Source organism: Haliotis rufescens, unplaced genomic scaffold (genome assembly GCF_023055435.1).
Source record: "Haliotis rufescens isolate VD_foot unplaced genomic scaffold, xgHalRufe1.0.p SCAF_49, whole genome shotgun sequence".
NCBI lineage: Eukaryota > Metazoa > Mollusca > Gastropoda > Lepetellida > Haliotidae > Haliotis > Haliotis rufescens.
Genome location: NW_025964212.1, coordinates 1,109,838 through 1,134,500, shown reverse-complemented (window position 1 = coordinate 1,134,500; position 24,663 = coordinate 1,109,838). Strand labels below are relative to the sequence as shown.

General features: G+C 39.4%; 1 protein-coding gene across 3 annotated transcripts in view; it reads right to left on the bottom strand.

Annotated features, from left to right (window-relative positions):
* LOC124139051 (brefeldin A-inhibited guanine nucleotide-exchange protein 3-like) overlaps positions 1-22,679 on the bottom strand; it is a 72,404-nt gene extending 49,725 nt beyond the window's left edge. For 2 of the 3 annotated variants that reach the window (XM_048383502.1, XM_048383503.1), the window contains exons 1-5: positions 22,014-22,679; positions 13,033-13,166; positions 11,744-11,881; positions 9,430-9,498; positions 516-632 (exon numbers count right to left, since the gene is read on the bottom strand). In XM_048383502.1, the coding sequence (XP_048239459.1) occupies positions 516-632; positions 9,430-9,498; positions 11,744-11,881; positions 13,033-13,166; positions 22,014-22,107 (552 nt within the window). In that variant the 5' untranslated portion in view covers positions 22,108-22,679. Of the gene's footprint in view, positions 1-515; positions 633-6,230; positions 6,366-9,429; positions 9,499-11,743; positions 11,882-13,032; positions 13,167-22,013 lie in introns of those variants that run through there. The other variant, XM_048383504.1, reaches the window with a different exon arrangement.
* Positions 22,680-24,663: the final 1,984 nt, after the last annotated feature.

The window sequence follows — 24,663 nt, the reverse complement described above, 5'->3', positions numbered from 1 at the left end:
TCGAGTCTTGACCAGACAATCAAGTGATTGACTTCATGAGCATCAAGCCACGTAATTGGGATACAATGACATGCATCAACTAAGTCAGCGAGCCTGACCACCCTATCTCATTAGTCGTGACAAGCATAGTCGCCTTTTACAGCAAGCATGGGTTGCTGAAGACCTATTTTACCCCGGATCTTCATTGGTACTGCTTATCATGAAAAAAAACGCAAAATCTGATTGCATTGTACAATTATCACGAACAGAACAAGCCTAATTAACAACCAATGTAATCATAAACAGGTTGATAGCAATACTTCCTTGTCAGCCAGGCAACAGCTCCAAATAAATATTGTGATACCTGTCAAATTGAGATTAAAGTATAGCGATCTATATCGATATATGATGTAGGCATATTACTACCCCTTTAATATTAATCTATGTATACACAGAGCAGATTACAAAAACACTTTAAGAAATACATGATGACACCTATTTTTGCCACACACTGTACGGCCACGGGTTCAACCTACCACTGTTTCCTCGGCATCGGCGAGTTTCTCCGCGAACCTGGAGAGCACCTGTGTCATGTTGGCCTGGATGGCCCCCTTCACCCCCTGGGAGCTCTGCACGTAGGTATCAACATACACCTGCAACCAGCACATCACATCACAATCATAATCATCATCATCATCATCATCATCATAGCACACTCACATTCCTGTAAATATGGGTAACCAGACCAGTGGTTGATGGCATGAGAATCAATCCATGCCTTCTGGCTGTGATGACACAATCATTTTGGCCACACATTAATATCATTGACAGCATCAGCATCAGCATCAATAATAACAGCATCAATAATAACTGAACAAAATATTTTGATGCTGTGGTAATAAAAATTTGAACAGGATTGCACCCTACAGCGTGTATTATTTACTATTATAAAATGCAAATAGTGCTGTACAATATCTTAAATAATCAAATAAATAATGATAAGACTAGTATTGTTTTTTATTTTTGAAAATAAAAAGGAGACTGCTTTCAGTCTAGATGTATCGAACATCCAAGTATGTGTCTTCCTGTAAATTCTAATAAATAATATTCAATTTTAATACATACAACACCACTCGCCCATAAACATATACCGTATTCGACGTCATAAGCGCCCGGTGGTACTCTCAAAATTAGAAATAGGGGGCTCTTATTAGAATATAATTTTGGTGAGAAAAAAAAACAGAGTTGAAAGATCGTAAACTTTGTGGTTTATGCTGACAGCCTGAAATGATACAAAAGAAAAGTATGTGCGTATCATACATGACAGATATATTTTCCAGAATTTAACTGCCCATAATTAAGGGTGCATATAACACACAAGTTCATATCATACACGAATATATAAGTCTTGTGTGCATTGATCAATCAAAAGGGGTGCTAATTGACATTGTACACTAGCCAATATATTAGTAAATATCCCCGTGGGCGCTTATTACATCAAATACGGTAATTGCAATATATCAGCTTTCTGTCAGCTGGTAAGATATACACATTTAGCCATTAAACATATACATATTGCTCCAAAAATGTAATCAAATGCCTAATATTCACACCATAACCTCAGTAATACTAATACATATCCAAGTCATTACTTTGCAAAATAAAATAAATACAACAGAGTTTCTGTTGCAGAAGAAATGACAACATTATCTACTCAGCCAACCCGTTCTTTGTACATAATAATATATTACAGGGCTTCCATTCATTTGACACAGCAGTTGATATTATACCAACTGGAGCGATACAGTGAATGTTGTAATAATGTATACACTATCAAAGTGTCCGGGCTAATCAACTGGTAACAGCTGACACGAGTAGTCTTCAATCCATAATGCAATGTCCCGTGTGATATTGGCCAACAGATGGCACTGTAGGCTTTCCTTAACTGCTACACCAAATAATTTGCAAGCTTTGCAGCTCAGCCTGCCCAAGCATGGTCGAACAAGAACCATTACAAAGACTAAGGTCTTAGGAGTCAATGCTTGTTCATAAAAAGTCAAAAGATCGATACAGGAGAGCATTCTGTTTCTGCTTGGATGCCAAAATATAACTGAAATTGGTTGCTCTAATTTCATGGATGATGTACACACATTTTAATTTATTTCCTGTAAATGTGTCGCTTCAGGTCTAGGTTTAATGTCTTCTGTGAAATCGAGATAAATCCTCAAACAATATTACCACTAAAAGCATAACACTTTAAAAAAATATGCAGAAAAGGGCATTTCAGTGAAAATGGCTAACAGACTTTATGCATGACTTTATGCATGACCTTCACTGTGACCTTGACCTTGACCTTGACCTTATACATAAGTCATTCATAGCCTTTCATGATTACAGCCCCACCCCACGGATGACATGACACAATGTACCAAGTTTCATTCTCCTTAAATTCAAATGACCTTTTCCTCAAGCTCTGACCTTGAGGATCACCTTGACCTTGATATGACTACTCAATGACAAATTTATTTCCCCAGGTCATAAAACAGAAATATATGATATAATGATACAGTAGATATGTATCTCATCACATGATGGTTGCTTCGCCCTCTATACAAGCCATTAAAAATCGATGGTAATTTATATACCCCGTCTATAAAGCATACACAATCCCTACATTTGCAATAAAAACGTGTTGTAATGTCACTGATAACAAATGTCTATTTCATTACGACTTTCTGATAGAGCCTTTAATTGTGTTCATGTACCGGTACATAAACTGTAAACTTCGGAGAGATGTGTTTAGTTGTGTTGTGAAGGGGAGACACACGAGCTCCATCACAACATGAACACAGTATTGATCGCTGCCTGTACTCACAGCTGGCACATCTGTCTGAAGATAGGTGTCTCGGTGTATGGAATGGTGAACTAAACATTTACACTTCATCTGCCCTGCTCCCTGTCTGCTAGGTCATACACAGGATGTTGTGCGTCATATGCAGTCCTAGCTATTGCCTGCCTTGTGTATATCGTACAGTACTTGTATTCAGTATGAAGCAAATAGTTCCTGTCTATAGTTAAAGAGTTTGTTTGACCTCCATTTTTTTGCACATAAAAAGGCATGCTGAAGTGTGTGTTTGTGTCTCTTTTAGTGAGGTGTGAATTAGTATTACTAACATTCAAAATCAGCAAGAAGACCCTAACAGATTAATTTCCTTGAACGATCGGTTGGGATGATCAATCATCTATAACAATTTACCTTACCAATTCCAAACACTACTTAAGTAACTAAAGCATAATGGCATTTTAAATGGTGTGGAAACAACTTTATTAGAATAACAAAACATAAAATCTTTTTTTTTCAGGGATGCAACGTAACCTGAAACATTTAACAGCCCAAATAGTCACAACATACAAGGACACCCTCTGAAAGCATGAAAACTCTATTTCCCCTCAGCATACCTTAAACATGAGACAAACTGCCTCGGGCTAGCAGGCTAGTGCCAAATTGTGTCCCTGTTTTCATAAACCAAGTTTGTTTATTTGTTAGTTGTTTTACGCCACACTCAGCAATATTCCAGCTATATGACAACAGTCTAAAAATAATCAAGTCGTGACCAGACAATCCAGTGATTGACATCATTAGCATCGATCCACGCAATTGGGGTACGATGACATGCATCAACCAAGTCAGCGAGCCTGACCATCCAATCCCATAAGTCACCTCTTACGACAAGCATAGTCACCTTTTACGGCAAGCATGGGTTGCTGAAGACCTATTCTACCCCGGATCTTACGGGTCTCTTAAACCAAGACATAAACAGTGTCTGCACAATAACACATCTTCATCCTCTGAATAGATTAGAGCTACAGAAGGTTCAGACCCCCTGAGTGTATTTGCAATGTTTTCCAATCTCATTAAAATCATATCATAGTTTTCGTTACCACTACACAAAGACATCAGAACAACCTTTCATCCGACAAATCAGCATGACGCTTTCCAGGGCCCTCATGCACAAAGCGATCTTAGCGCTAAGATGATCGTAACTCCCATACTTTAACATAGGCTTACAATAGTCTTAGCGCTAAGATCGCTTTGTGCAAGAGGACCCAGATCAGGAAAGTGACAGTCAGAATTTGATTACGGATCATGCAACCTCGAAATGTTTAACACTGGGAAATCTGAACGACATAAACATGCTGTACGACTGAATCTGTCAAACTCATCGCCTATCTCTCGCTTCAATGGGATAAACATTTGAACAGAAGTAACTTTGTATAGCATTAGGGAAGTACTGCCATACAATCTCGGCCATCTATTAGACATTCCAGAATGTTCATTTATTCAGTTTTCACATTTCTAATCGAGACCTTTGTAAAATTATTTTTCATAGTGTAGCGGCCATAACATTTCCGAGTCCTGTGATGGGATTCGAACCACGGACCTTCTGATCAGAGGTCAGACACCTTGTCCACATGACCAAAGAGGTTAACCCGTCAGCAAGCTGACAAGGTAAGGATGTCATCTGTGGGATGACTCCACGCCCTGCTACATACTCCCCCGTCAACAGAAGGCACGTCCCGGGCCGCATAGTAGGGTACTGAGGCTTATTTTGCTCAAATTTAATATGAACGTGCATAGTCAGGAATGGGAGTCGCCATTCTGAAACTATAGTGCTGTACAACTCAAGAAAGCTGCTTTCTGATTGCTTGATGTTATTTCATTGGACTGTCAAAGTTCGAAAAAGGTTGTTCTGACATGACCTGTAATGGGACATCATCAGATCTGTGTTTAGCAGAAGCGAGAACTGATATAAGATTTTAACGAGATTGAACATTATCCAACCCACCACTGACAAACATGTCACGATATCCTGACACTTCCAGGACATCTTGTCCAACATTCCTTCACCAACATTCCCAACAACACAACATGCATCACTGATGTGACAATTAACAGCAAGCGTAAGCACCATCACCAAGCCCTGCTACATACTGACTGTAGCAATGGACGCATATCCCCACACGTATATATATGCATCACATTGCCATGCAGTACCAGCCAAGCCAGGTCCCATCACATCGGCTGCTTCGTCAGATGCAATTCAGGTTGTTCATAAGATTTCTTTTCAATCACTTGATTTATAGAACTGCCCACCAAAAATTTCCACATGTTGAATAAAATTAACATTTGTATTACAGTCTTCTTTTCTTTCTATTGAGATTGTTACTATGACAAAATGATACCAAAAAAACACTTATTTATGGATAAAGAAGCAACTCTTTGCTTTTTGTTTACAATGAAAAAATGATTAAAAAAACTTATTTACCAGATATCGATAAAGAAGTGACTCTTTCCTTTTGTTTACAATGAAAAATGATACAAAAAACTTATTGACCAGATATCGATAAAGAAGTGACTCTTTCCTTTTGTTTACAATGAAAAATGATACAAAAAACTTATTTACCAGATATCGATAAAGAAGTGACTCTTTCCTTTTGTTTACAATGAAAAATGATACAAAAAACGTATTTACCAGATATGGATAGAGAAGTGACTCTTTCCTTTTGTTTACAATGAAAATATGATTTAAAAAAACTTATTTACCAGATATGGATAAAGAAGTAACTCTTTGACTTTTCATTTCTTTTATATTTAAAATTGTGTGAGATCATGTAAAAAAACACTCGTTTTTTTTAAGTTCCCTCGGATTATTATTTCTACCAGCAATCCTTTTAAAAAAGGTTTTAAAAAACAATTTACATACAAATTGATTAAAAGGAAAGAATACATGTTTAATCAAAGCCACACTGACAGTTATTTCAGTGGTTTAACCATTTACATTTTGAGAATTGTGGAGAGATCTCAAATGTTTTGGTAACATTTTTACCCAACACAACATTTATAATAAATATTCAATAATTTTGATCATGAATAGAAAAGTTTCAATCAATAAAAAAGAAATGATGGAAGATACTTTAATTAAAAAATAAAAATGAAAACATACATAACAAAAAATATTTAAATATTAAGAAGTATAAAATCATGAAGTAATATGAAAAAGCAACATACATATTTACAAAATTCACAATACTTTCACCTCATAAAATTGTATATTCAAATAATCTAAAAACAGGGGGAGAAGTTCCCAAATTTGACTGGATGAAACAAACATGAATTGCTGTTCCTTATTATGCCCTGCTGCCAACAAACGGAGGGGGGTACCAGGAATTTCCCACGTAACCAAGGTTACCTCCTGTGTGTGGGTGGTCATGCTGGATGTGTTTTGAAGGAGGGCAAGTTGTCGGCCATAATAGCCTCCCAGAATGTCTACAAAGCTGGAGGCTGCTGCCTGCCCTGCCTCGCTTCTAGGAGAATCTTTATAGCAGTCTATATACAGCTGTCAATGTAAAACAACACACCTAGTAGCACACAACCATGGCACAGGGAGGCGAAACAGGTTTGGATTATATCTACAGTGTAAACCTGCTGATGCAAACAGAAGCATTCTGGCTAAATTTACCAGATTAACATGTTTCCGGATTAACAAACGACAGTTGCAGAGTAATGTCGCTTTGTACGCCTTCCAAACAGTAATCGTCCAGAATGTAGGGTGTCCAGATTAACAGGGTTCAGATTGATGACGTTTTACTGAATATGATTTACAGTGAGTGATTGCATGTTATTTAATATGTGGCCAAACCAGGGACTAAAAGTATGGGTTTTTTTTGTTTAATGCCACCGTAATCGTCTGGAAGGTAGAAGTTCCAGATTAACAGGGTTCATGAGTGATGAGGTTTTACTGAATATGATTTACAGTGAGTGATTGACAAAAAATATAAGCAACGATTCATACAATTGGGGCATGTTTGTTACTTGAGACCAACTGACCCAGGAGGATTGTCTTGCAAGTATTGATTTGGCATGTTTAGTATAATCTATATTTCACTTGTAACACTGACATACATTGGAAAATCTATCAGTAAATATTACAGATGATCTACAGTGAAACCTCATTAGTCTTGAACCTTAAGTCAGGAATCCCTGTCTTCTGGTCCATAAATGCTGGAATCCTCTATATGTAATAGAAGGGACATTTATACATACCCATGATTCACTCATATGAATAATCCAGAAGTACTGCTATTTGATAAACATGAAAAGATTTGCAAAATATCTGTCGATACCCAGTTGGCGGTACACAAATGCTTGGCAAATCCTGCAGTCAACGTGAATCTGCACATTGAAATCCATGTTTTTTACAAACTGAATGCCTAGTTCGTTACATGATTTTAATTGGACGATGCATAGACTCATTAGTACAGCCAAAATGTCACTCCAGAATTCCAGCCTAATTTGGCAAAGGTGAAAACTGAACTTTTATAGTCAGTTAACTCCCTTGCCTCAAGAAGATGGTCATATGCAGTGTGACTCATAAACAATCCTATTCCTCCATGAAGTACTTCTAGTTTATTTTGACCAATTCCTGTTTTCGAAACACATGTGTAATGTAAGACAACTTCAAAATAGATAAAGTCCTATGCCATCTAACTACCATCAGGAGAAAGCTATCTGAATGGTTTAATCACATGCTTCATTATTCCTAGAATGAAAACATGGATGCTAGCTCTTACAAACACAAACACAGGGGATGGTCCAGTCTACAAAGACAGAATCTTGCAAATGACCATCCTGATGACCATGACCTTAAACGAAGGTCGTTCAAAGCCTTACCATTTCAATGTCCCACCATTAGAAAGATTTGTACCAAATTTCCATGAACAGTTCTTGAAATCTCATGCACAACAAAGTGCACAACACCCATGGCAGCAGCAGCAGCAGTGGCCATATTCAGAGTGAGTGAGTGAGTATGGTTTTACGCCGCTTTTAGCAATATTCCAGCAATATCATGGCGGGGGACACCAGAAATGGGCTTCACACATTGTACCCATGTCGGGAATCGAACCCGGGTCTTCGGCAAGCTAACCACTAACGCTTTAACCACTAGGCTACCGACCGCCAAATTCAGACATAACCTGCAAACATCCCCATGCATATGAGACCAGCCAGAGATCACAAACGGCTTTAACAATGTGGCTATTATGGCGGCCATAGAGAAATCAGATCGGTTTTATTAAGCCACAGCAAGCATTATTTCAGCTTTATCATGTCCGCCTGTAGGCCAGGGATACTAGTGGCTGATAGCATGAACAACATCTGTGTCATAGGTGTGGAATGACACCTAATCACCAATCACAAACTTTGTGACGCCAATCCTCAATTTTGTTCCACACTTACAATTAGCATGAGGTACACATTAGGTCGGAGCCACCGAACAAATTGAGGTATAAGCATTCAAAGGACCAGGCACACCAGGTTTCACCTTCTTGTCCTCTGGTTTCAGGGGGCGGTCGGGTAGCCTAGTGGTTAAAGCGTTCGCTCGTCACGCCGAAGACCCGGGTTTGATTCCTGACATGGGTACAATGTGTGAAGCCCATTTCTGGTGTCCCCCACCGTGATATTGCTGGAATATTGCTAAAAGCGGCGTAAAACAATACTCACTCACTCACTCTGGTTTCAGAGCAAACAATGCCAACAATAGATGCTCGACTAACAGACCATGCCTCAACTCATCTGACCTTCAATGCAAGTAACCTAAGAAAATTCCCAATTCACCAAAAAATTCCCAGTGAATACAACTCAAAAGAAGTTAAGGAACACCCAATTCTTCATATTTCTATAGTTTATCAGTCAAACTCCTTTTGGGTAGTATATAATGAAATAAATAATCTAAAATTCTTATTTCATTTCTGAGTGTATTTCTGCCTCTACCTGTTTACTGTGTTGTTACATGAAGCTTATAACATTTCCATTTTGATCAACACGATTAAACCTTTAAAAGCAGAAAAATCACAATGTCAAAATGAAAAGTAACATGCAAGTGAACATGCTTAGAAAACTCGGAGCCCATGAAACTATAGCTGGCATAACAAATAGGGGAATTCATTCATCAAAACTATTTATTTCAGATACCAATTGACCACTGATGCTCGTGCCATTCTTCAAAATTTGTTAATTCTTGTCTTTTTAACCAAGGCGTTACGTAACATAACGGTATCATCCCACAAGATGTTGAAAAGGTGTCTTGTTACCATGTCTGGTGCTCAGCATTATGAAGATAATACAAGGACTGTTTCACACCTTGGTGAAATCTTGCTCACAAAACAAGGATCACTGATCATGCAAACAGATCGAAACTTGTATTCAAACCATTTTTATTGGATCCACGCATGCCAAAGGGATGCAACTCTATACAGAAAATTGTAAGGTCAGGAATTTGATGCTGAGTATTGTAAATTCAGTAATGCTTTCTTACTATCTTGTAAGAATGTATTTCGTTCATCAGTGGTGATTTATTACATGGGGGTCTGGGATGAGGGATGATAGCTCACCTGGCAGACTTTGGTGATTATTTTGGCATTCATACACCAGGTGGCGGAGAAGGTCATATTCAACAGCAGCTGAAAGTACACAAACAATACAGAATATTATAATAATAGAGTGTATCTCTATTTTATGGTGTATGCTTTATGTTTATTTGTTCGTTTGTTGTTTAACGTTGCAGTCAGCAATATTCAAGCTATATGACGGCGGTCTGGAAATAATCAAGTCTGGACCAGACCTTCCAGTGATTGCTATCATGAGCATCAATCTACGCAATTGGGATACAATGACATGTATCAACCAAGTCTGCGAGCCTGACCAGCCGATCCCGTTAGTCGCCTCTTATGACAAGCATAGTTGTCTCTTACGACAAGCATGGGTTGCTGAAGACCTATTCTACCCCGGACCTTAACGGATAGTATGATGAATGTCAGATTTTCATTATGTGGAAGCCTCGGTGGCTGAGTGGGTTAGATCACTGACCTTGTGTGCTGGCGATTAGGGGTCTCACTCTGAGAGTGTGGGTTCAAATCCCGGACGGGACTCCACCCAAAAAAGTACTAAAATCTGTACTTTACTGAGAAAGTGTTATCCCAAATATAACATTTGTTACAAAGGCATAGTTTGAAATACTTGACAAATCGCTGTGGGGTCATGTAATTCTTTAAATTAAACACAACAAATGACAATAACCCTATTAATTTTGAGTTGCTTGAGAACAAATATGCATGATACAAATAATCAATACGACACATAAGCAATTCAGGCTTGTCAGATTGTGTACCTGTATGCCTATACAGATCATTATTTACTGATCACAAGCAGGCACCTGATATATGTACTCTACTGCAGTGAATAATGCAAACACACAGCTGCATCTCACTTCCTGTAACTGAGACAGGTGTTGCTGTCGTCCGCTTATTGCAACTCAGACATGTCTTCCTGTCGTCAGCTTATTGTAACCCAGACATGTTGCTGTTGTCAGCTTATTGCAACTCAGACATGTTGCTGTTGTCAGCTTATTGCAACTCAGACATGTTGCTGTTGTCAGCTTATTGCAACTCAGACATGTTGCTGTTGTCAGCTTATTGCAACTCAGACATGTCTTCCTGTCTTCAGCTTATTGCAACTCAGACATGTCGCTGTTGTCAGCTTATTGCAACTCAGACATGTCACTGTTGTCAGCTTATTGCAACTCAGACATGTCACTCGTCAGCTTATTGCAACTCAGACATGTTGCTGCTGTTAGCTTATTGCAACTCAGACATGTCGCTGTTGTCAGCTTATTGCAACTCAGACATGTCGCTGTTGTCAGCTTATTGCAACTCAGACATGTCTTCCTGTCGTCAGCTTATTGTAACTCAGACATGTTGCTGCTGTCAGCTTATTGCAACTCAGACATGTCACTGTTGTCAGCTTATTGCAACTCAGACATGTCACTCGTCAGCTTATTGTAACTCAGACATGTTGCTGCTGTTAGCTTATTGCAACTCAGACATGTCGCTGTTGTCAGCTTATTGTAACTCACACATGTCGCTGTTGTCAGCTTATTGCAACTCAGACATGTCGCTGTTGTCAGCTTATTGCAACTCAGACATGTTGCTGTTGTCAGCTTATTGCAACTCAGACATGTCACTGTTGTCAGCTTATTGCAACTCAGACATGTTGCTGTCGTCAGCTTATTGCAACCGTGACAGGTGTCGTTGTATTGAGTTTATTTAATTCTGATGTGACACAATAGACTGGACCCTAGAAAGTGAAATACATTGAATTCTCAAAGAAATCTATCAACACCCAGAATGAACTGTAACATGTGAGTAAATACTCTCAACTCAAAATACTACACTGGGAACATACTGAATACAGCATAGAATCAATGTACCGCACATGGAGTATCACACTATGAATGCATCATTCCATTAGTGACTGAGAGTGAGAACTGCAACCATCAAAACAAACATGTCACCTACTATTTCGTTATAAGCGTGTTCGTTATAAACGTAGTTTGCTGTAGTTTGTTTGTTGTTATAATGCCACACTCACAATATTCCATCTATATACCATTACCGCGGTCTGGACCAGACAATCCAGTGAACAAAGATCCACAGCATCAACTATTTGATTGATTAATTGTTTTGTTGTTTAACGCGGCACTCAGCAATATTCCAGCTATATGACAGCGGTCTGTAAATAATCGAGTCTGGACCAGACAATCCAATGGTTTCAGACTTGTTTATTTACAGACCGCCGTCAAAATGCTGGAAAACTGCCAAGTGCCGCATCTTTATATTTGAATAATGCCAATAAGCATCCCCAGCATACCTTGATGATCTCCACCTGGATGTCTTCGGGGAGGTTGGGTGTACTGTACACTGCATTGAGGATCTGAACTGGCAGCAACTTCTCCTCATTGTTTTCAGACTCGAAGCTCGACTGGAAGCGCTCGTCAACCAAAATTTGCTGTGGAAATATAGAGATGATGAATACTGCCCCCAAAACAGAATCTTGTTTTATAAATCTGAAATTGAGTCTCACATGTAAATACAGCTTACTGAAATAGTAACCATCTTCCTGAGGCAAGGGAGTTAACTGACTTTAATAGTCCAGTTTCCATCCTTGCCGAACTAGGCTGGTATTATGTTGTTAGATTTTGGCTGGACTAACGAGTCTATGCATAGTCCAATCAAAATTGCGTAACAAAATATACATCCAGTTCGAAAACTGTCGTGCAGATTTCTGTCCATTACAGGATTTGCAAAGCATGTGCACCCCCAACACGGCGTCAACAGATATTTTCCAAAACTTTTCATGTTTTTAATCAAGGTGCTCATGTGATTTGATGCACTTTGTAATCACAATATGGATCTTGATTATCAATCAGATCGTCTTGACTCAGCACCGCCATTTTCTTTGAAGCAAATGCAAGTGATATGAGAGGTGGAATCTGATTGGTCAATAGAAGAGGCATAGAAGGGACATAACTCGTAATAGCCACTGGTGGCACTACGATCGAGTCACATTAAACAACTGGGATGGCCCAGTATAATGAAAATTTCAGTGTTTCAAAACCCTGACATCATTATCTTTCACATAATAAAGGTGGCACAGGTGGCCGAGTTGCCAAGGCACTGTTCACCTAGCTGATCCTGGGTTTGAATCCCAGCTACACCCTGATTAAGATCGGTCAACACCCTTTGCTGGTTTCACAAAGTGATACACCACCAGTGTCACTTCGGCTTTCTTTAAAGTTGACACGCCATGATGTGACATGCCTAACAACTAATTTGAAGGTTAATTTTAGTTTTGTAATTTTCTTACTTGATTTAAGATTGACAGATATGCCAACTGAAATCGCAAAAATCTAAATAAAAAAGCTAAACTTTGAGAGCAGACTTTTCTGATTAGTCTGTTAACAAATTTCAGCACTGAAAAAAAATTGAACATGGGTCAATATGGGAGAAACAGTGACTTGTAACAGTAGTATTTTTTCCCAACCAACAATACTTACAAGAAATCCCTTTTCAAGAAAAAGATTCAAATGTTATCTGTTCATACATTGTATTTCAGTCCATAAACCAGGTAAAATGGTTTTTCAGTTCAAATGTTCCCACCTGTAGCCCTGCCACTGCATGGCCGGCCAGCCTCTTGGCCCGGGATTCCAGGGCAGTCTGCAGCGGCTCGAGACACTTCTCTCGCAGGTCGGAGGCAGGGGTACATGCTGTGATCCCTCCATCCTCCAGCAGGGCTGAAACACAACAGGCAAACTGTCAGGCTTCACTTGCATCAGTCCCCGATCTTCATCTCGGATTTATTTGTTTGTGGTTTCATGCGTATCTGTAAAGTTTTTGTCGCTGACCAACCAGAATAAATTTCACATTCCAGGAAGATAACGTAGAAAACGTTTTACTTATCATGTAAGTAGCTGCTATAGAAACTTGAAACATGGTGATCAGACTTCGAAATTAACGCTGTCCGCAAGCCTGAGACTACTAAAATGAGCTGAGGTCAAGTAAAAATCCAATGACGGTAGTCCTCATTGACAAGTAGAATATGAAAGATATAACTCTGAACCAGTTCTCAATGCTCCTATCTTACTAGAAATTGGAACTGAATAAATGTAAACATAGTAAACACTTTTGTCTCATTCAAGCAGGACCAACTACGTCTGAGGACTAGTTTCCACTAGACTTCTGGGCCCCGTTCCACAAAGCTATCGTAGCCCTAAGATGATCGTAACTCCCATACTTTAACATAGACCTACGTATCGCAACAATCACTTTGTGGAATGGGGCCCTGGACTACTCTGAATTGAGTGAGTGAGTGAGTTGGGTTTAACGCCACTTTTAACAGTATTCCAGTTATATCGCAGCGTGTCAGCTTAATGTGGGAGGAAAGCCCGAAGTAATGCAGGTACGGGTATGGTGCTGACAAACCTAGAAACATAATAGGGGCAAATCGGGATTCGAACCCACAATCATAGGTTTCTGGCGTGCCCAAGGGACACAACTCTGCACAGCGAATCGCGGCGCCTTAGACGACTTGGCCACCCGTGCCCCCTGGACTACTCTGAAAAACATATGACCTTCTTCTTTAACCACTGTGGAAAAAATTTAAATTTTGAGACTAGTTTCTTCTTCCTCCCATCCAGACTGTTAGCTAATTCAGTATTGAAAAAGAACAAAGTTGCTAAGTCTTTTAAGCAATGTTAATCTGTGACTTAAATCTTATGTACTTTATTTCACTTGACCAAAAAGTATTTTCAGAAACCACATAAAAACTTATTTTTATTCTAACCACCAACCCTACACTGTAGCCATTCACGGAGCTCTCTATACTATCGCTGCCACTAGTCAAAGCTCCCTCCTGTGATAGGTGGCTACAACCATGCTTGGAGTTGAACTCGCAACCGACTCACCGTTATGTTTACAAACAAATGATGACAGTCATGACGCCTAATACTCTTACCCAAGCTAAATTATTTTTTGTGTGTCAATTTGAATTTCTATTTCATTTCAACTGTCATGTAAATGGTTTAGTTAGAATATAAGAGGGAAGTTGGGTGATTTTCCGTTCGTCTGCAATCTCGAACCAATCTGATCAAACAACCCAAAAGTAAAATTCATTTGGAGAAATCTTGTCCATCGTAAATCTTTTCAAAATTCACTATGATGGCATTCCCAAAGACATCACAAAAGTATAAACGTTACTTCATTTGGGGTTAGAGGGCAATTTCAAGATTCTTGCAATGGATGCTCCACCACTGACCATGCTGACAAAAACGATGTTACCGGGATTGTCACAATGATGCTACAGAGAGTGTTGCCACTGTTAAGCCTTGTCCACAATTGAATACTGTAAATCTTGAAATTAACGTGAGCAGACATACCAACTTAGACATAGGCTGAAAACAAACAACTATGTATTCTACATCACTGTTTATTGAGCAGCATTTGTAACAAGTATATAAACAATGTCATTGAGACACTAATTACATCCTGTGAATTGTCACTGCTGGGGTCAAGACAAGAGTTCTTCTCACATACGTCATCATTGATGAAACCTGCAAGTCCAGACAGACGCCACCCATGCAACATGGTGTCTTTGTTCTTTACGATTGAGTCAAAGGTCGACACGAGCCAGCGCGCATGCATGTCCCGACAGAGGACATTTTATTTAGATATAAATCCACTGATGCTTGAGAGGAGGGGGTGTCGCATTCATATTGAGTCGCATTTTTGGCCAGGGGCCAGCGTTCGCATTCTTATGGATACGCATTAATTTCACGATTTACAGTATATTCATCCAATTACAAATATTATTGTTCAGGTCTTATAGCAGTATGGGCATTGAGAATATGTGGTGTTCTGGAGAACTGTTCCTGAACATGGAATGTTCCTCATTGTTTCCAGTGAACGCTTTTTGCTTTGCAGATGTTGTACAATCAAGTTATTCCACTGTTGCATTAGAAGCTTTCCGATCAGATAAATCTGGGTTATGTGGGAAGTCTGAAAGTTTTTTCTTTAACCAGTACTTACTGTTTTTTTTACCAGTAAAATATTTCCATGACAGGTAATTTCAGATGCTGTCAATCCCTGGGATAATGTACATCATGTACATATAAATAATCTCTTCATCCACAGATTAATCAGGTCCAAGTTAATCATCAACCTTGGGGACTAAATATAATTATGGTAATTATTTTTATAAAATATTAATAATTCATACAGCTTCAGCCATTCTGTTATATGAAAGGGTCACCAAAAAATCACCTCGCCTCACCAGGTTCATTACCAAGCTGTCTGTTGCTTTTATCATTGTTAATTAAACTTGGAAATTAATACTCATTGTATATCAATGTATATATACTAGCGGGGAAAAAAGTAACTATGCTTCATATAAAGTGATGAAAATAACAACGTAATATTTGGTCCTTCATCTGATCAATGTTACATCATAACAAATTCATTTACAAAACCCATACCTGGACACTGAGCAACATGCCCTAAAATTTTGGGTGTGACTACGATTTGCGTTGAGACATAACAAAACCCTACCACTCATCAGAATGAATTGTATTATGAGTGAGTGAGTTATGTTTACCCACAGTCATAGGTTTCTGGCATGCCCAAGGGACACAACTCTACACGGCGAATCGTGGTGCCTTAGACACCTTGGCCACCTGTGCCCCCTGAATTATATTATGATACATACAGACTGATATGGTGTTCGTCATGACTGCATAGTATTACCACCTGTGCCTGCTAGAAAGTTGTTAGTAGTAAGAGTAAAGACTATTCGTTTATTGTGTTTAATGTTTTATTATTCAGCAGTGAGTGTTTTGACATCCTGTCTGTCGAAAGTTGCCAGAACTGGCATTTTTAATAACTGATATATGTTTGCTGGCATTTGTTTTGTCTCATCTCAGCATACAGGGGTCGATTTAACTGCTGGCCTGTTGGCCCATGCCCAGTTAAAATAACAAAGGGCTTGCTGAAATGTAAAATAGATGGCCTGTCTGTCTAGTCAAAATTTCACCCTTCTCCATGTATGTTTAATTTTTCTAATTGGACAATACCTGTGAATCATGTAATTTTGATGAGAAAATATTTAGGGGGGATGAGGTCTTGTGAAAGGTTAACTCAAAGAAAGATATATGTCAATCATCTCAGTAAAGAATGATAACCGGCCATTTTGAAACGTTGGGTCCAACAACATCTTTATTTGCTCATAAGTCACCACGAAATGAGACAAATGGAAGCCAATATTTAATCTCAAGAGTGCAGGAAAAGACGTTTCAGGGGTGAGGAGTTCTAAAATTGTCAGAGCCCTCCTTGGTGGCCACTTCACAACCTCAACCATTTAGTTGTAGGCAAGTTAGCTTGGAGTGAGTGAGTGAGGTGGGTTTAATGCCGCTTTTAACAGTATTCCAGTTATATCACGGCATGTCAGCTTAATGTGGGAGGAAAGCCCGAAGTGATGCAGGTCTCAGACGTTTACCACTTCGGTGAAACCCACGGGCACGGGTATGGTGCTGTCAAACATAATCGAGGCGAACCGATCAGAAACAATCATAGGTTTCTGGAGTGCCCAAGGGTCGCAACTCTGCACAGCAAATCGCAGTCATACTGAACATGCATTTTAACAAGTAAAACTGACACAACAAAAGGTCATCATACAAAATTCTACATAACTTAGACATCATTTGAATCAACATATTCTCATGATTTCTCCATTACTAAATGAATGTTGAACAAATGACCAGGCATGTTGAACAAATGACCAGGCATGTTGAATGAATGACCAGGCATGTTGAATGAATGACCAGGCATGTTGAACGAATGACCAGGCATGTTGAACAAATGACCAGGCATGTTGAACAAATGACCAGGCATGCTGAATGAATGACCAGGCATGTTGAATGAATGACCAGGCATGTTGAATGAATGACCAGGCATGTTGAATGAATGACCAGGTATGTTGAATGAATGACCAGGCATGTTGAACGAATTACCAGGCATGTTGAATGAATGACCAGGCATGTTGAATGAATGACCAGGCATGTTGAATGAATGACCAGGTATGTTGAATGAATGACCAGGCATGATGAACGAATGACCAGGCATGCTGAATGAATGACCAGGCATGTTGAATGAATGACCAGGCATGTTGAATGAATGATCAGGCATGCTGAACAAATGACCAGGCATGTTGAACGAATGACAGGCATGTTGAATGAATGACCAGGCATGTTGAACAAATGACAATCAACAACTTGGATCAAGAGAAGAGCATTTATACACAGATATAGGTCAAAGGTTAGTTAAGATTTGTGAAGATCATAGGGTTAGAATTGGTCTTCAGCAACCCATGTTTGGATATAAGAGGCAAATTCTTGTCGTAAGAGGCAACTAATGGGATCGGATGGTCAGACTCGCTGACTTGGCTTGATGCATGTCATCGTATCCCATTTGCGTAGATCGATGCTCATGATGTCAATCACTGGAATGTCTGGTCCAGACACGATTATCATGATTATGTACAGACCACCGTCACATAGCTGGAATATTGCTGAGTGTGGCATAAAACAACAAACAAACTAGGATTTATCCAAACTGTGATATACGATAACACCTGTCGCCTGACATCTGCCACATAACATCTAACTTCGATAATAAATAATTTGTTCAATGGAGCAAGCAAGTAAATGTTATTTATACTATAACTTTCGTCAACAATATTGTCTCAGACTGTAAATAATTAAGCAAGCGGTTGATAGCATGACCAACACTATCACCCCAAGCTGCAACTTAAGCTTTCAAGCCATAAACCAGAGTTTAACTAATTGCTAAACTCAAAACATTTGTAATTGTTTCTTTAAAGACTAGTCCAGAGGACTAGTGAAACCTTTCTTATTGACTAATCTTCAGACTTTGTAGGGGCGGTCAGGTTGCCTAGTGGTCAAAGCATTCGCTCGTCACGATGAAGACCCGGGTTCGATTCCCAACAATGTGTGAAGCCCATTTCTGGGGTCCCCCACCGTGGTATTGCTGGAATGTTGCTAAAAGTGGCGCAAAACCAAACTCACTCACTCACTCAGACTTTGTAGCAAACAAAACTGTTTATTATGTTTACATTTTCTATCAGTTTTGTTCAGTTCCAATTTGTAGCAAAATTGAGGTATTGAGATTTGGTTCAGAATCACAGCCCTCAAACATGTCAAATACTACTAGCCAATGAGGACAGCAATTGTATTTTCACATGTTCTTAGCATGCAGTAGTCTTGGGCTTGAGACCTGACATGAATTTCCAAGACTGTACTCACAGTCCCACCCATGAAGATCTGGATCAAATAATGCTAACGCAACCCTAACCCTGGCTAACCCTACTCAGTCACATGCTTGTGGTAAAAGGCGACTATGCTTGTCATAAGAGGAGACTAACGGGATCGGGTGGTCAGGATCGCTGACTTGGTTGATGCATGTCATCTTATCCCAGTTGCGTGGATCGATGCTCAAGATATTAATCACTGGATTGTCTGGTCCAGCCTCAATTATTTACAGACTGCCGTCATATAGCTGGAATATTGTTGAGTGCGGTGTTAAGCAACAAACCAACCAACCAACCCACTCACAGTCCTTACGTAAAAAGGACTGGTTTTTTTATACATTACGTCAGCTTCACCCACTTCATAACGACCTGATGCCCATCATAACACACATGGGGTTCTGGGTAATTGTTTACTCCAGAACTTTCACTGGGTTTGTTAACTGGGAGAGCAGGGAGAGAAAAGAAGGTATCCTTTTAGCTTGGCTGATCTTATCAGTGAAATATTTTGGGGGAGGTACATAAAAACGTCATGATCACATACTGGGTTCCAATTTAATAAATTTCAATGGCATAAGTTGTTTTCACTAATTTCAGAACAAATTACTATAAACATGTCTCGATGGTATAAATGAGCAAATTAAAAACATATGCAGCCAGAGTGCTGCGAGATCCATGATTTTGTTAATTTACGGCAAAAAAATTGCCCAGGTAAACATAAACAATAAAGGTGTAAAATCACTGTCACTATGTACAATGACGTATGTACCATCAAATATTTATTGGTCTCTAATTCTAACAAATACCTCATATAAATTGATATTATCAAACAGTAATGTTCTTATCGAGTTCAAAACTATGTTTCCATCAGTGCACATTGAATATTATGGATTTTTTTACAACCCATAGCGTCCAAGCCATGTACCTTGAACTGAAGTACACTGAAATGTTCAATTTGAAAGTGTACAATAATAGCTAACAGTTATGAATGAGATGACCTCAACAACTTTCAGTAATAGCATACTCTTGCCCAGGCATGACTAAGTTGATTCTTCTGGTACGTAACTCTCAACAAAGTACATTCCAGATTCCATAAGGGCGAATGAGTGAGTTTATGTTTTACGTCAAATCGGCAATATTTCAGCCATATCATGACGAGAGATTCCACAAGGAGGAATATAAATTGGCACTAGTTTGAATCCATGTGTCTGATGTTAAAGTTATCCCAAGGGATAGCAGGAGTTCATGCATTTCAACATGTTTAAGGTGTGGTCTTATATGTGAGTGGGTTGGTTTAATGCCGCTTTGAACAGTATTCCAGTTATATCACGGCGTGTCAGCTTGATGTGGAAGGAAAGCTTGAAATGATGCAGGTCTCAGACGATGACCACTTTGCTGAAACCCACAAGCACTGGTGCTGACAAACCTAGAAACATAACTGGAGTGAATCAGGATTCAAACCCATAATCCTAAGTTTCTGGCATGCACAAGGGATGTAACTCTGCACAGCCACCAGCGCATTCGATGACCAGGCAGGCCACTGGTCACTTCATATTTTTATGTCATTAATATTCCGTGGTAGAATGTTCTTTGCTGGTCCGTATATTTAGGTGCTGTTGGGAAGTGTATACATTCTTTCATGTTTTACACTGTCATTAGGACATTTTCATAACTTGTTCAACTTCTGTATAATGACAAACTTTGGGCACATCTTAAGGGCATTTTTCAATGACAATCGGTTAATGTCCTAATAAAGAACTCAAGCCATGTTATGCAACTGATCAATTACTAGTTTTTGAGAGGGAGAGTTGTGCCCCCATCACATTATAACATTTTGTATCAAGCGTACTTTTCAAAAGAAAAGACCAGCACAGTAGATGTCTCCTCTTTTTTACCCCGGCTGGTAAACGTTTTAGTTTAAACTGCACCCCTCATAACAATGATAAGTAGTCTTTGACATTATGGGCTCTCCCATCTTCACGAGGCAAGGGAGTTAACTGACTGTAAAAGTCCAGTCAAGAGTCAAGACGATCTGATTGATAATCAAGATCTAGATTGTGATAAAACGGGTCTTACATCGCAAAGTGCATCAAACGAGCACCTTTATTATAATCATGATTCCAACCTGATAAGTATATGGAAAGGTGCATGATCAAAATTACAAGTTCACAGATATTTGAGGTGAGGTGAAATTGGGTTTAACGTCGCGTCCAAGATTATTGCACTTATATAGCGACGTGCATGCATGTGTGTGTGTGGCTGCTTGTACTAGTCCGGACTGATGCCGCTTTATAGTGCTAGCTCACTGAGATACCATGCTGCAGTTTAACATAAATACCCCACTCAGACACAGTATACTGACTGTTTTAGCCCCTTAATGCCGAGCACCAGACAGGGTAACAACAAGTACCATCCTTTAACGTCTTTTGGTATGATGCGGCCGGGGATCGTACTCCGGACCTTCCGCTCTCTGGGCGGACGCTCTACCACAAGACCACGGAGGCGGTCACACAGATATTTTAAGGGAAGTGTTTCAGGAAGCGCAGTGTGGTGCATTTTTCATGGGATTATGGCATGGTTGTTAGTGCGGTAATATATAAGAAAAATACTGTGTAATAGACGATAGCTCTGTGTAGCAACAGGTCAATATCAAAAGCATTTATAGGAAGCAGCTCTAAGATATGTTACCACAGGTGCATTAGAGTCAGACAAGATCCCTTTACTTTTATGCTTAATTTCTAATTTAAGATATATGGTATGCCAGATTCATAGTTACGAATTTGTTACATTAGATATAGGACAGTAAAAGCAGCGAAGTAAACAGCTATTATTTCACTGCTACAGGACATACGTGAAAATCCAGGGTAGAATAGGTCTTCAGCAACCCATGCTTGACGTAAAAGGTGACTATGCTTGTCGTAAAAGGCGACTAACGGGATCGGGTGGTCAGGCTCGCTGACTTGGTTGATGCATGTCATCGTATCCCAATTCCATGGATCGATGTTCATGATATCAATCACTGGACTGTCTGGTCCAGACTCGATTATTTTACAGACTGCCGTCATATAGCTGGAATATTGCTGAGTGCGGCATTAAACAACAAACCAACCAACCAACCTTTACTTTTATGCTTAATTTCTAATTTAAGATATATGGTATGCCAGATTCATAGTTATGAATTTGTGACATTAGATATCGGACAGTAAAAGCAGCGAAGTAAACAGCTATTATTTCACTGCTACAGGACATACATCTACATAATACCCACCTAAAGCAGCTTCACAGGACTGTCGTAGTGCACCCATCTTAGGGGCTGATGCATCCCTAGCCAGATGGGTCAGCACCTCTTCCATGGTCCTCATCTTGTCTTGTTAATCTTATCCACGTACTTACAAACAAAGACCAAACAAACTCGAGGTCTGCATTCTACCGCTTTGTGAGTACAGCTGTCTCCATATCGTTTGATTTAACCGACCAGTAGACTGGTATTACGCCCATATTGTTATCGGTTGTGGGCTGTTGTTTATCACACTGCAGACTTATTAAAAGTTAAACGTGTGTCCTGTATATGAGTATCCTGATAGCACAACAATAACACGTCCACTAGAATTATCCAAAGGACAAGTTATTGATAAACTATATTCAGCTGTACTCAGATAGTCGGAAATTCCTCAACGGTCACTCAGTCACTGACCACTCGTTTTGACAGTTTTTCTCACAGAATGTCACAGAAAATCAATGTAAATCGATTAATAAATATTACAAACGAATAAATGCCACCAGGTCTTGCACTAACACAGAAGCATTTCCTTTTCTTTGCCTAAATCTCTGAGCGATGGATGTCACCATAAATGCCAAAAATATGGTGACAATTACCACGAAAACATATTTCTTCTGCTACAAATTTGCCAAGTCGCACCGGGTCGCTTACGATCTGAATAAGTTCGATTTGCTGCCGCTTGTATCATAACAATATTCTTTTATGAATTACCTCCCTTTGACCAAGCCCCGATAGTCTTTCGTTACCCCACAGCACAAATTGTACTAATTTTGCCACAAGCTTTTGTGCTGTTCTTTTAGATATGTCTTACCCTCAATTTGGATTGACTTTGAACCAATACCAAAATTTGGCTTACAATTTGGCTTACAATTATAAAAAGTTGAAACATCACATTTTCTGCTTATTGTACAGTTTGTCAAACACTGACGGACGGACGGATTGATACTTGCTTAGTGAAATTTTTATAATCAATGAATAAATTGACGATGAGATTTATTACCACTTGCACGTCTTTTTAGAAGTATTTACGCCTTTTGATTTTTTTTACACTTAATGGCGTATTACAATGTGCAAATTTCAGTTATATAATGGCGTTAGCTTCAGGAAAGCATGAAAACAGCACGTTTTAAATTTTTACCATTTTGGTAAAATCCCATGAGCAAAGGTATGATGCTGACAGACCTAGAATCTCAATTAGTGCCAATCTTAGATTCGATCACACGACCATACGATCCTACTCCAGATAGCGACATCTAGGCCCTCATGCACAAAGCGATCATAGCGCTAAGATGATCGTAACTCCCATACTTTAACATAGGCTTACAATAGTCTTAGCGCTAAGATCGCTTTGTGCAAGAGGACTCAGGACGACTGGGCTCTCCGTGGCTCCGGGTATGTACAAGTGTAAATATCAATGATGTATTCCACAGAATAACAATAACAATAAACCACATCAAAATATACATGTCTACGACAACAATGTTATTTATAAACCAACGAGATGATCACATTTAGTTTGGTCATGAATCTAATCAAGTAAAAACCCAACCCAGAATTTAATCTGAGGTATAACAAGTGACTCACTCACCTTGTATTCGAATGATAGTCATCGTATAAATGAATACACTGCAGGAAACTATATATTTACAAACCTTCCTTTTTCCATGTTCAGTTTTTCCTCGTGGGTATTATGGGTCAGAAAGGTAACGAATGCTTGTCTCAAGAACCAAATAACGAGGATCGGGTGGTTGCAGTTTATGATCTATCTCATATCGCTGCTCATGCTATCAGCCCCTGGTTTGCTTGACCTATATTCGGGTATTTCCTGGCCACCATGAAGTAGATGTAATATTGCTTACTGCAACATACAACATACATTTACATCCAGTTCGGTCTTCTGTTTATTTACAATTCTAACTGGGTTGTGTTCTTTTAATAGGGAGTGATAATTAATCTGGATCTCATTTCCTCATAGGGCGGTCGGGTAGCCTAGTGGTTAAAGCGTTCGCTCGTCACGCCGAAGACCCAGGTTCGATTCCCGACATGGGTAAAATGTGTGAAGCCAATTTCTGGTGTCCCCCTCTGTGATATTGCTGGAATATTGCTTTAAAAAAGGCATAAAATCATACTCACTCACTCACTCACTCATTTCCTCATAAGCCATCTGGGATTCCAGATTAGAATTGATCCCCAGGAAACCATGATTGTCGTAAGAGGTGACCAAATGGATCGGGTGGTCAGCAGTTGTGTAAGTACCACCGTGCCCCGACGGCTTGGGACGTTGCTCATTATATCAATCACTGGATTGTCTTGTCCAGACTCGATTATTTACAGACCGCTGTCACATAACTGGAATATTGCTGAATACGGTGTTAAACAACCAAGGAGCGTTAAAACGTGTACATACATTCTCTACATAAACTGATTCCCCACATGGGTACAGTGTGTGAAGCCCATTTCTGGTGTACCCCGCCGTGATATTACTGCAATACTGCTAAAGGCGGCGTAAAACCTCTCTAAAGAACATACTTTTCATTACGCTGGCTGTTTATTTTAATTGACAATATTGTGTTTACATATATATTTTAATCGTATTATTCATACCCCATACCCCCCCCCCCCCCCCCCCCCACAAACA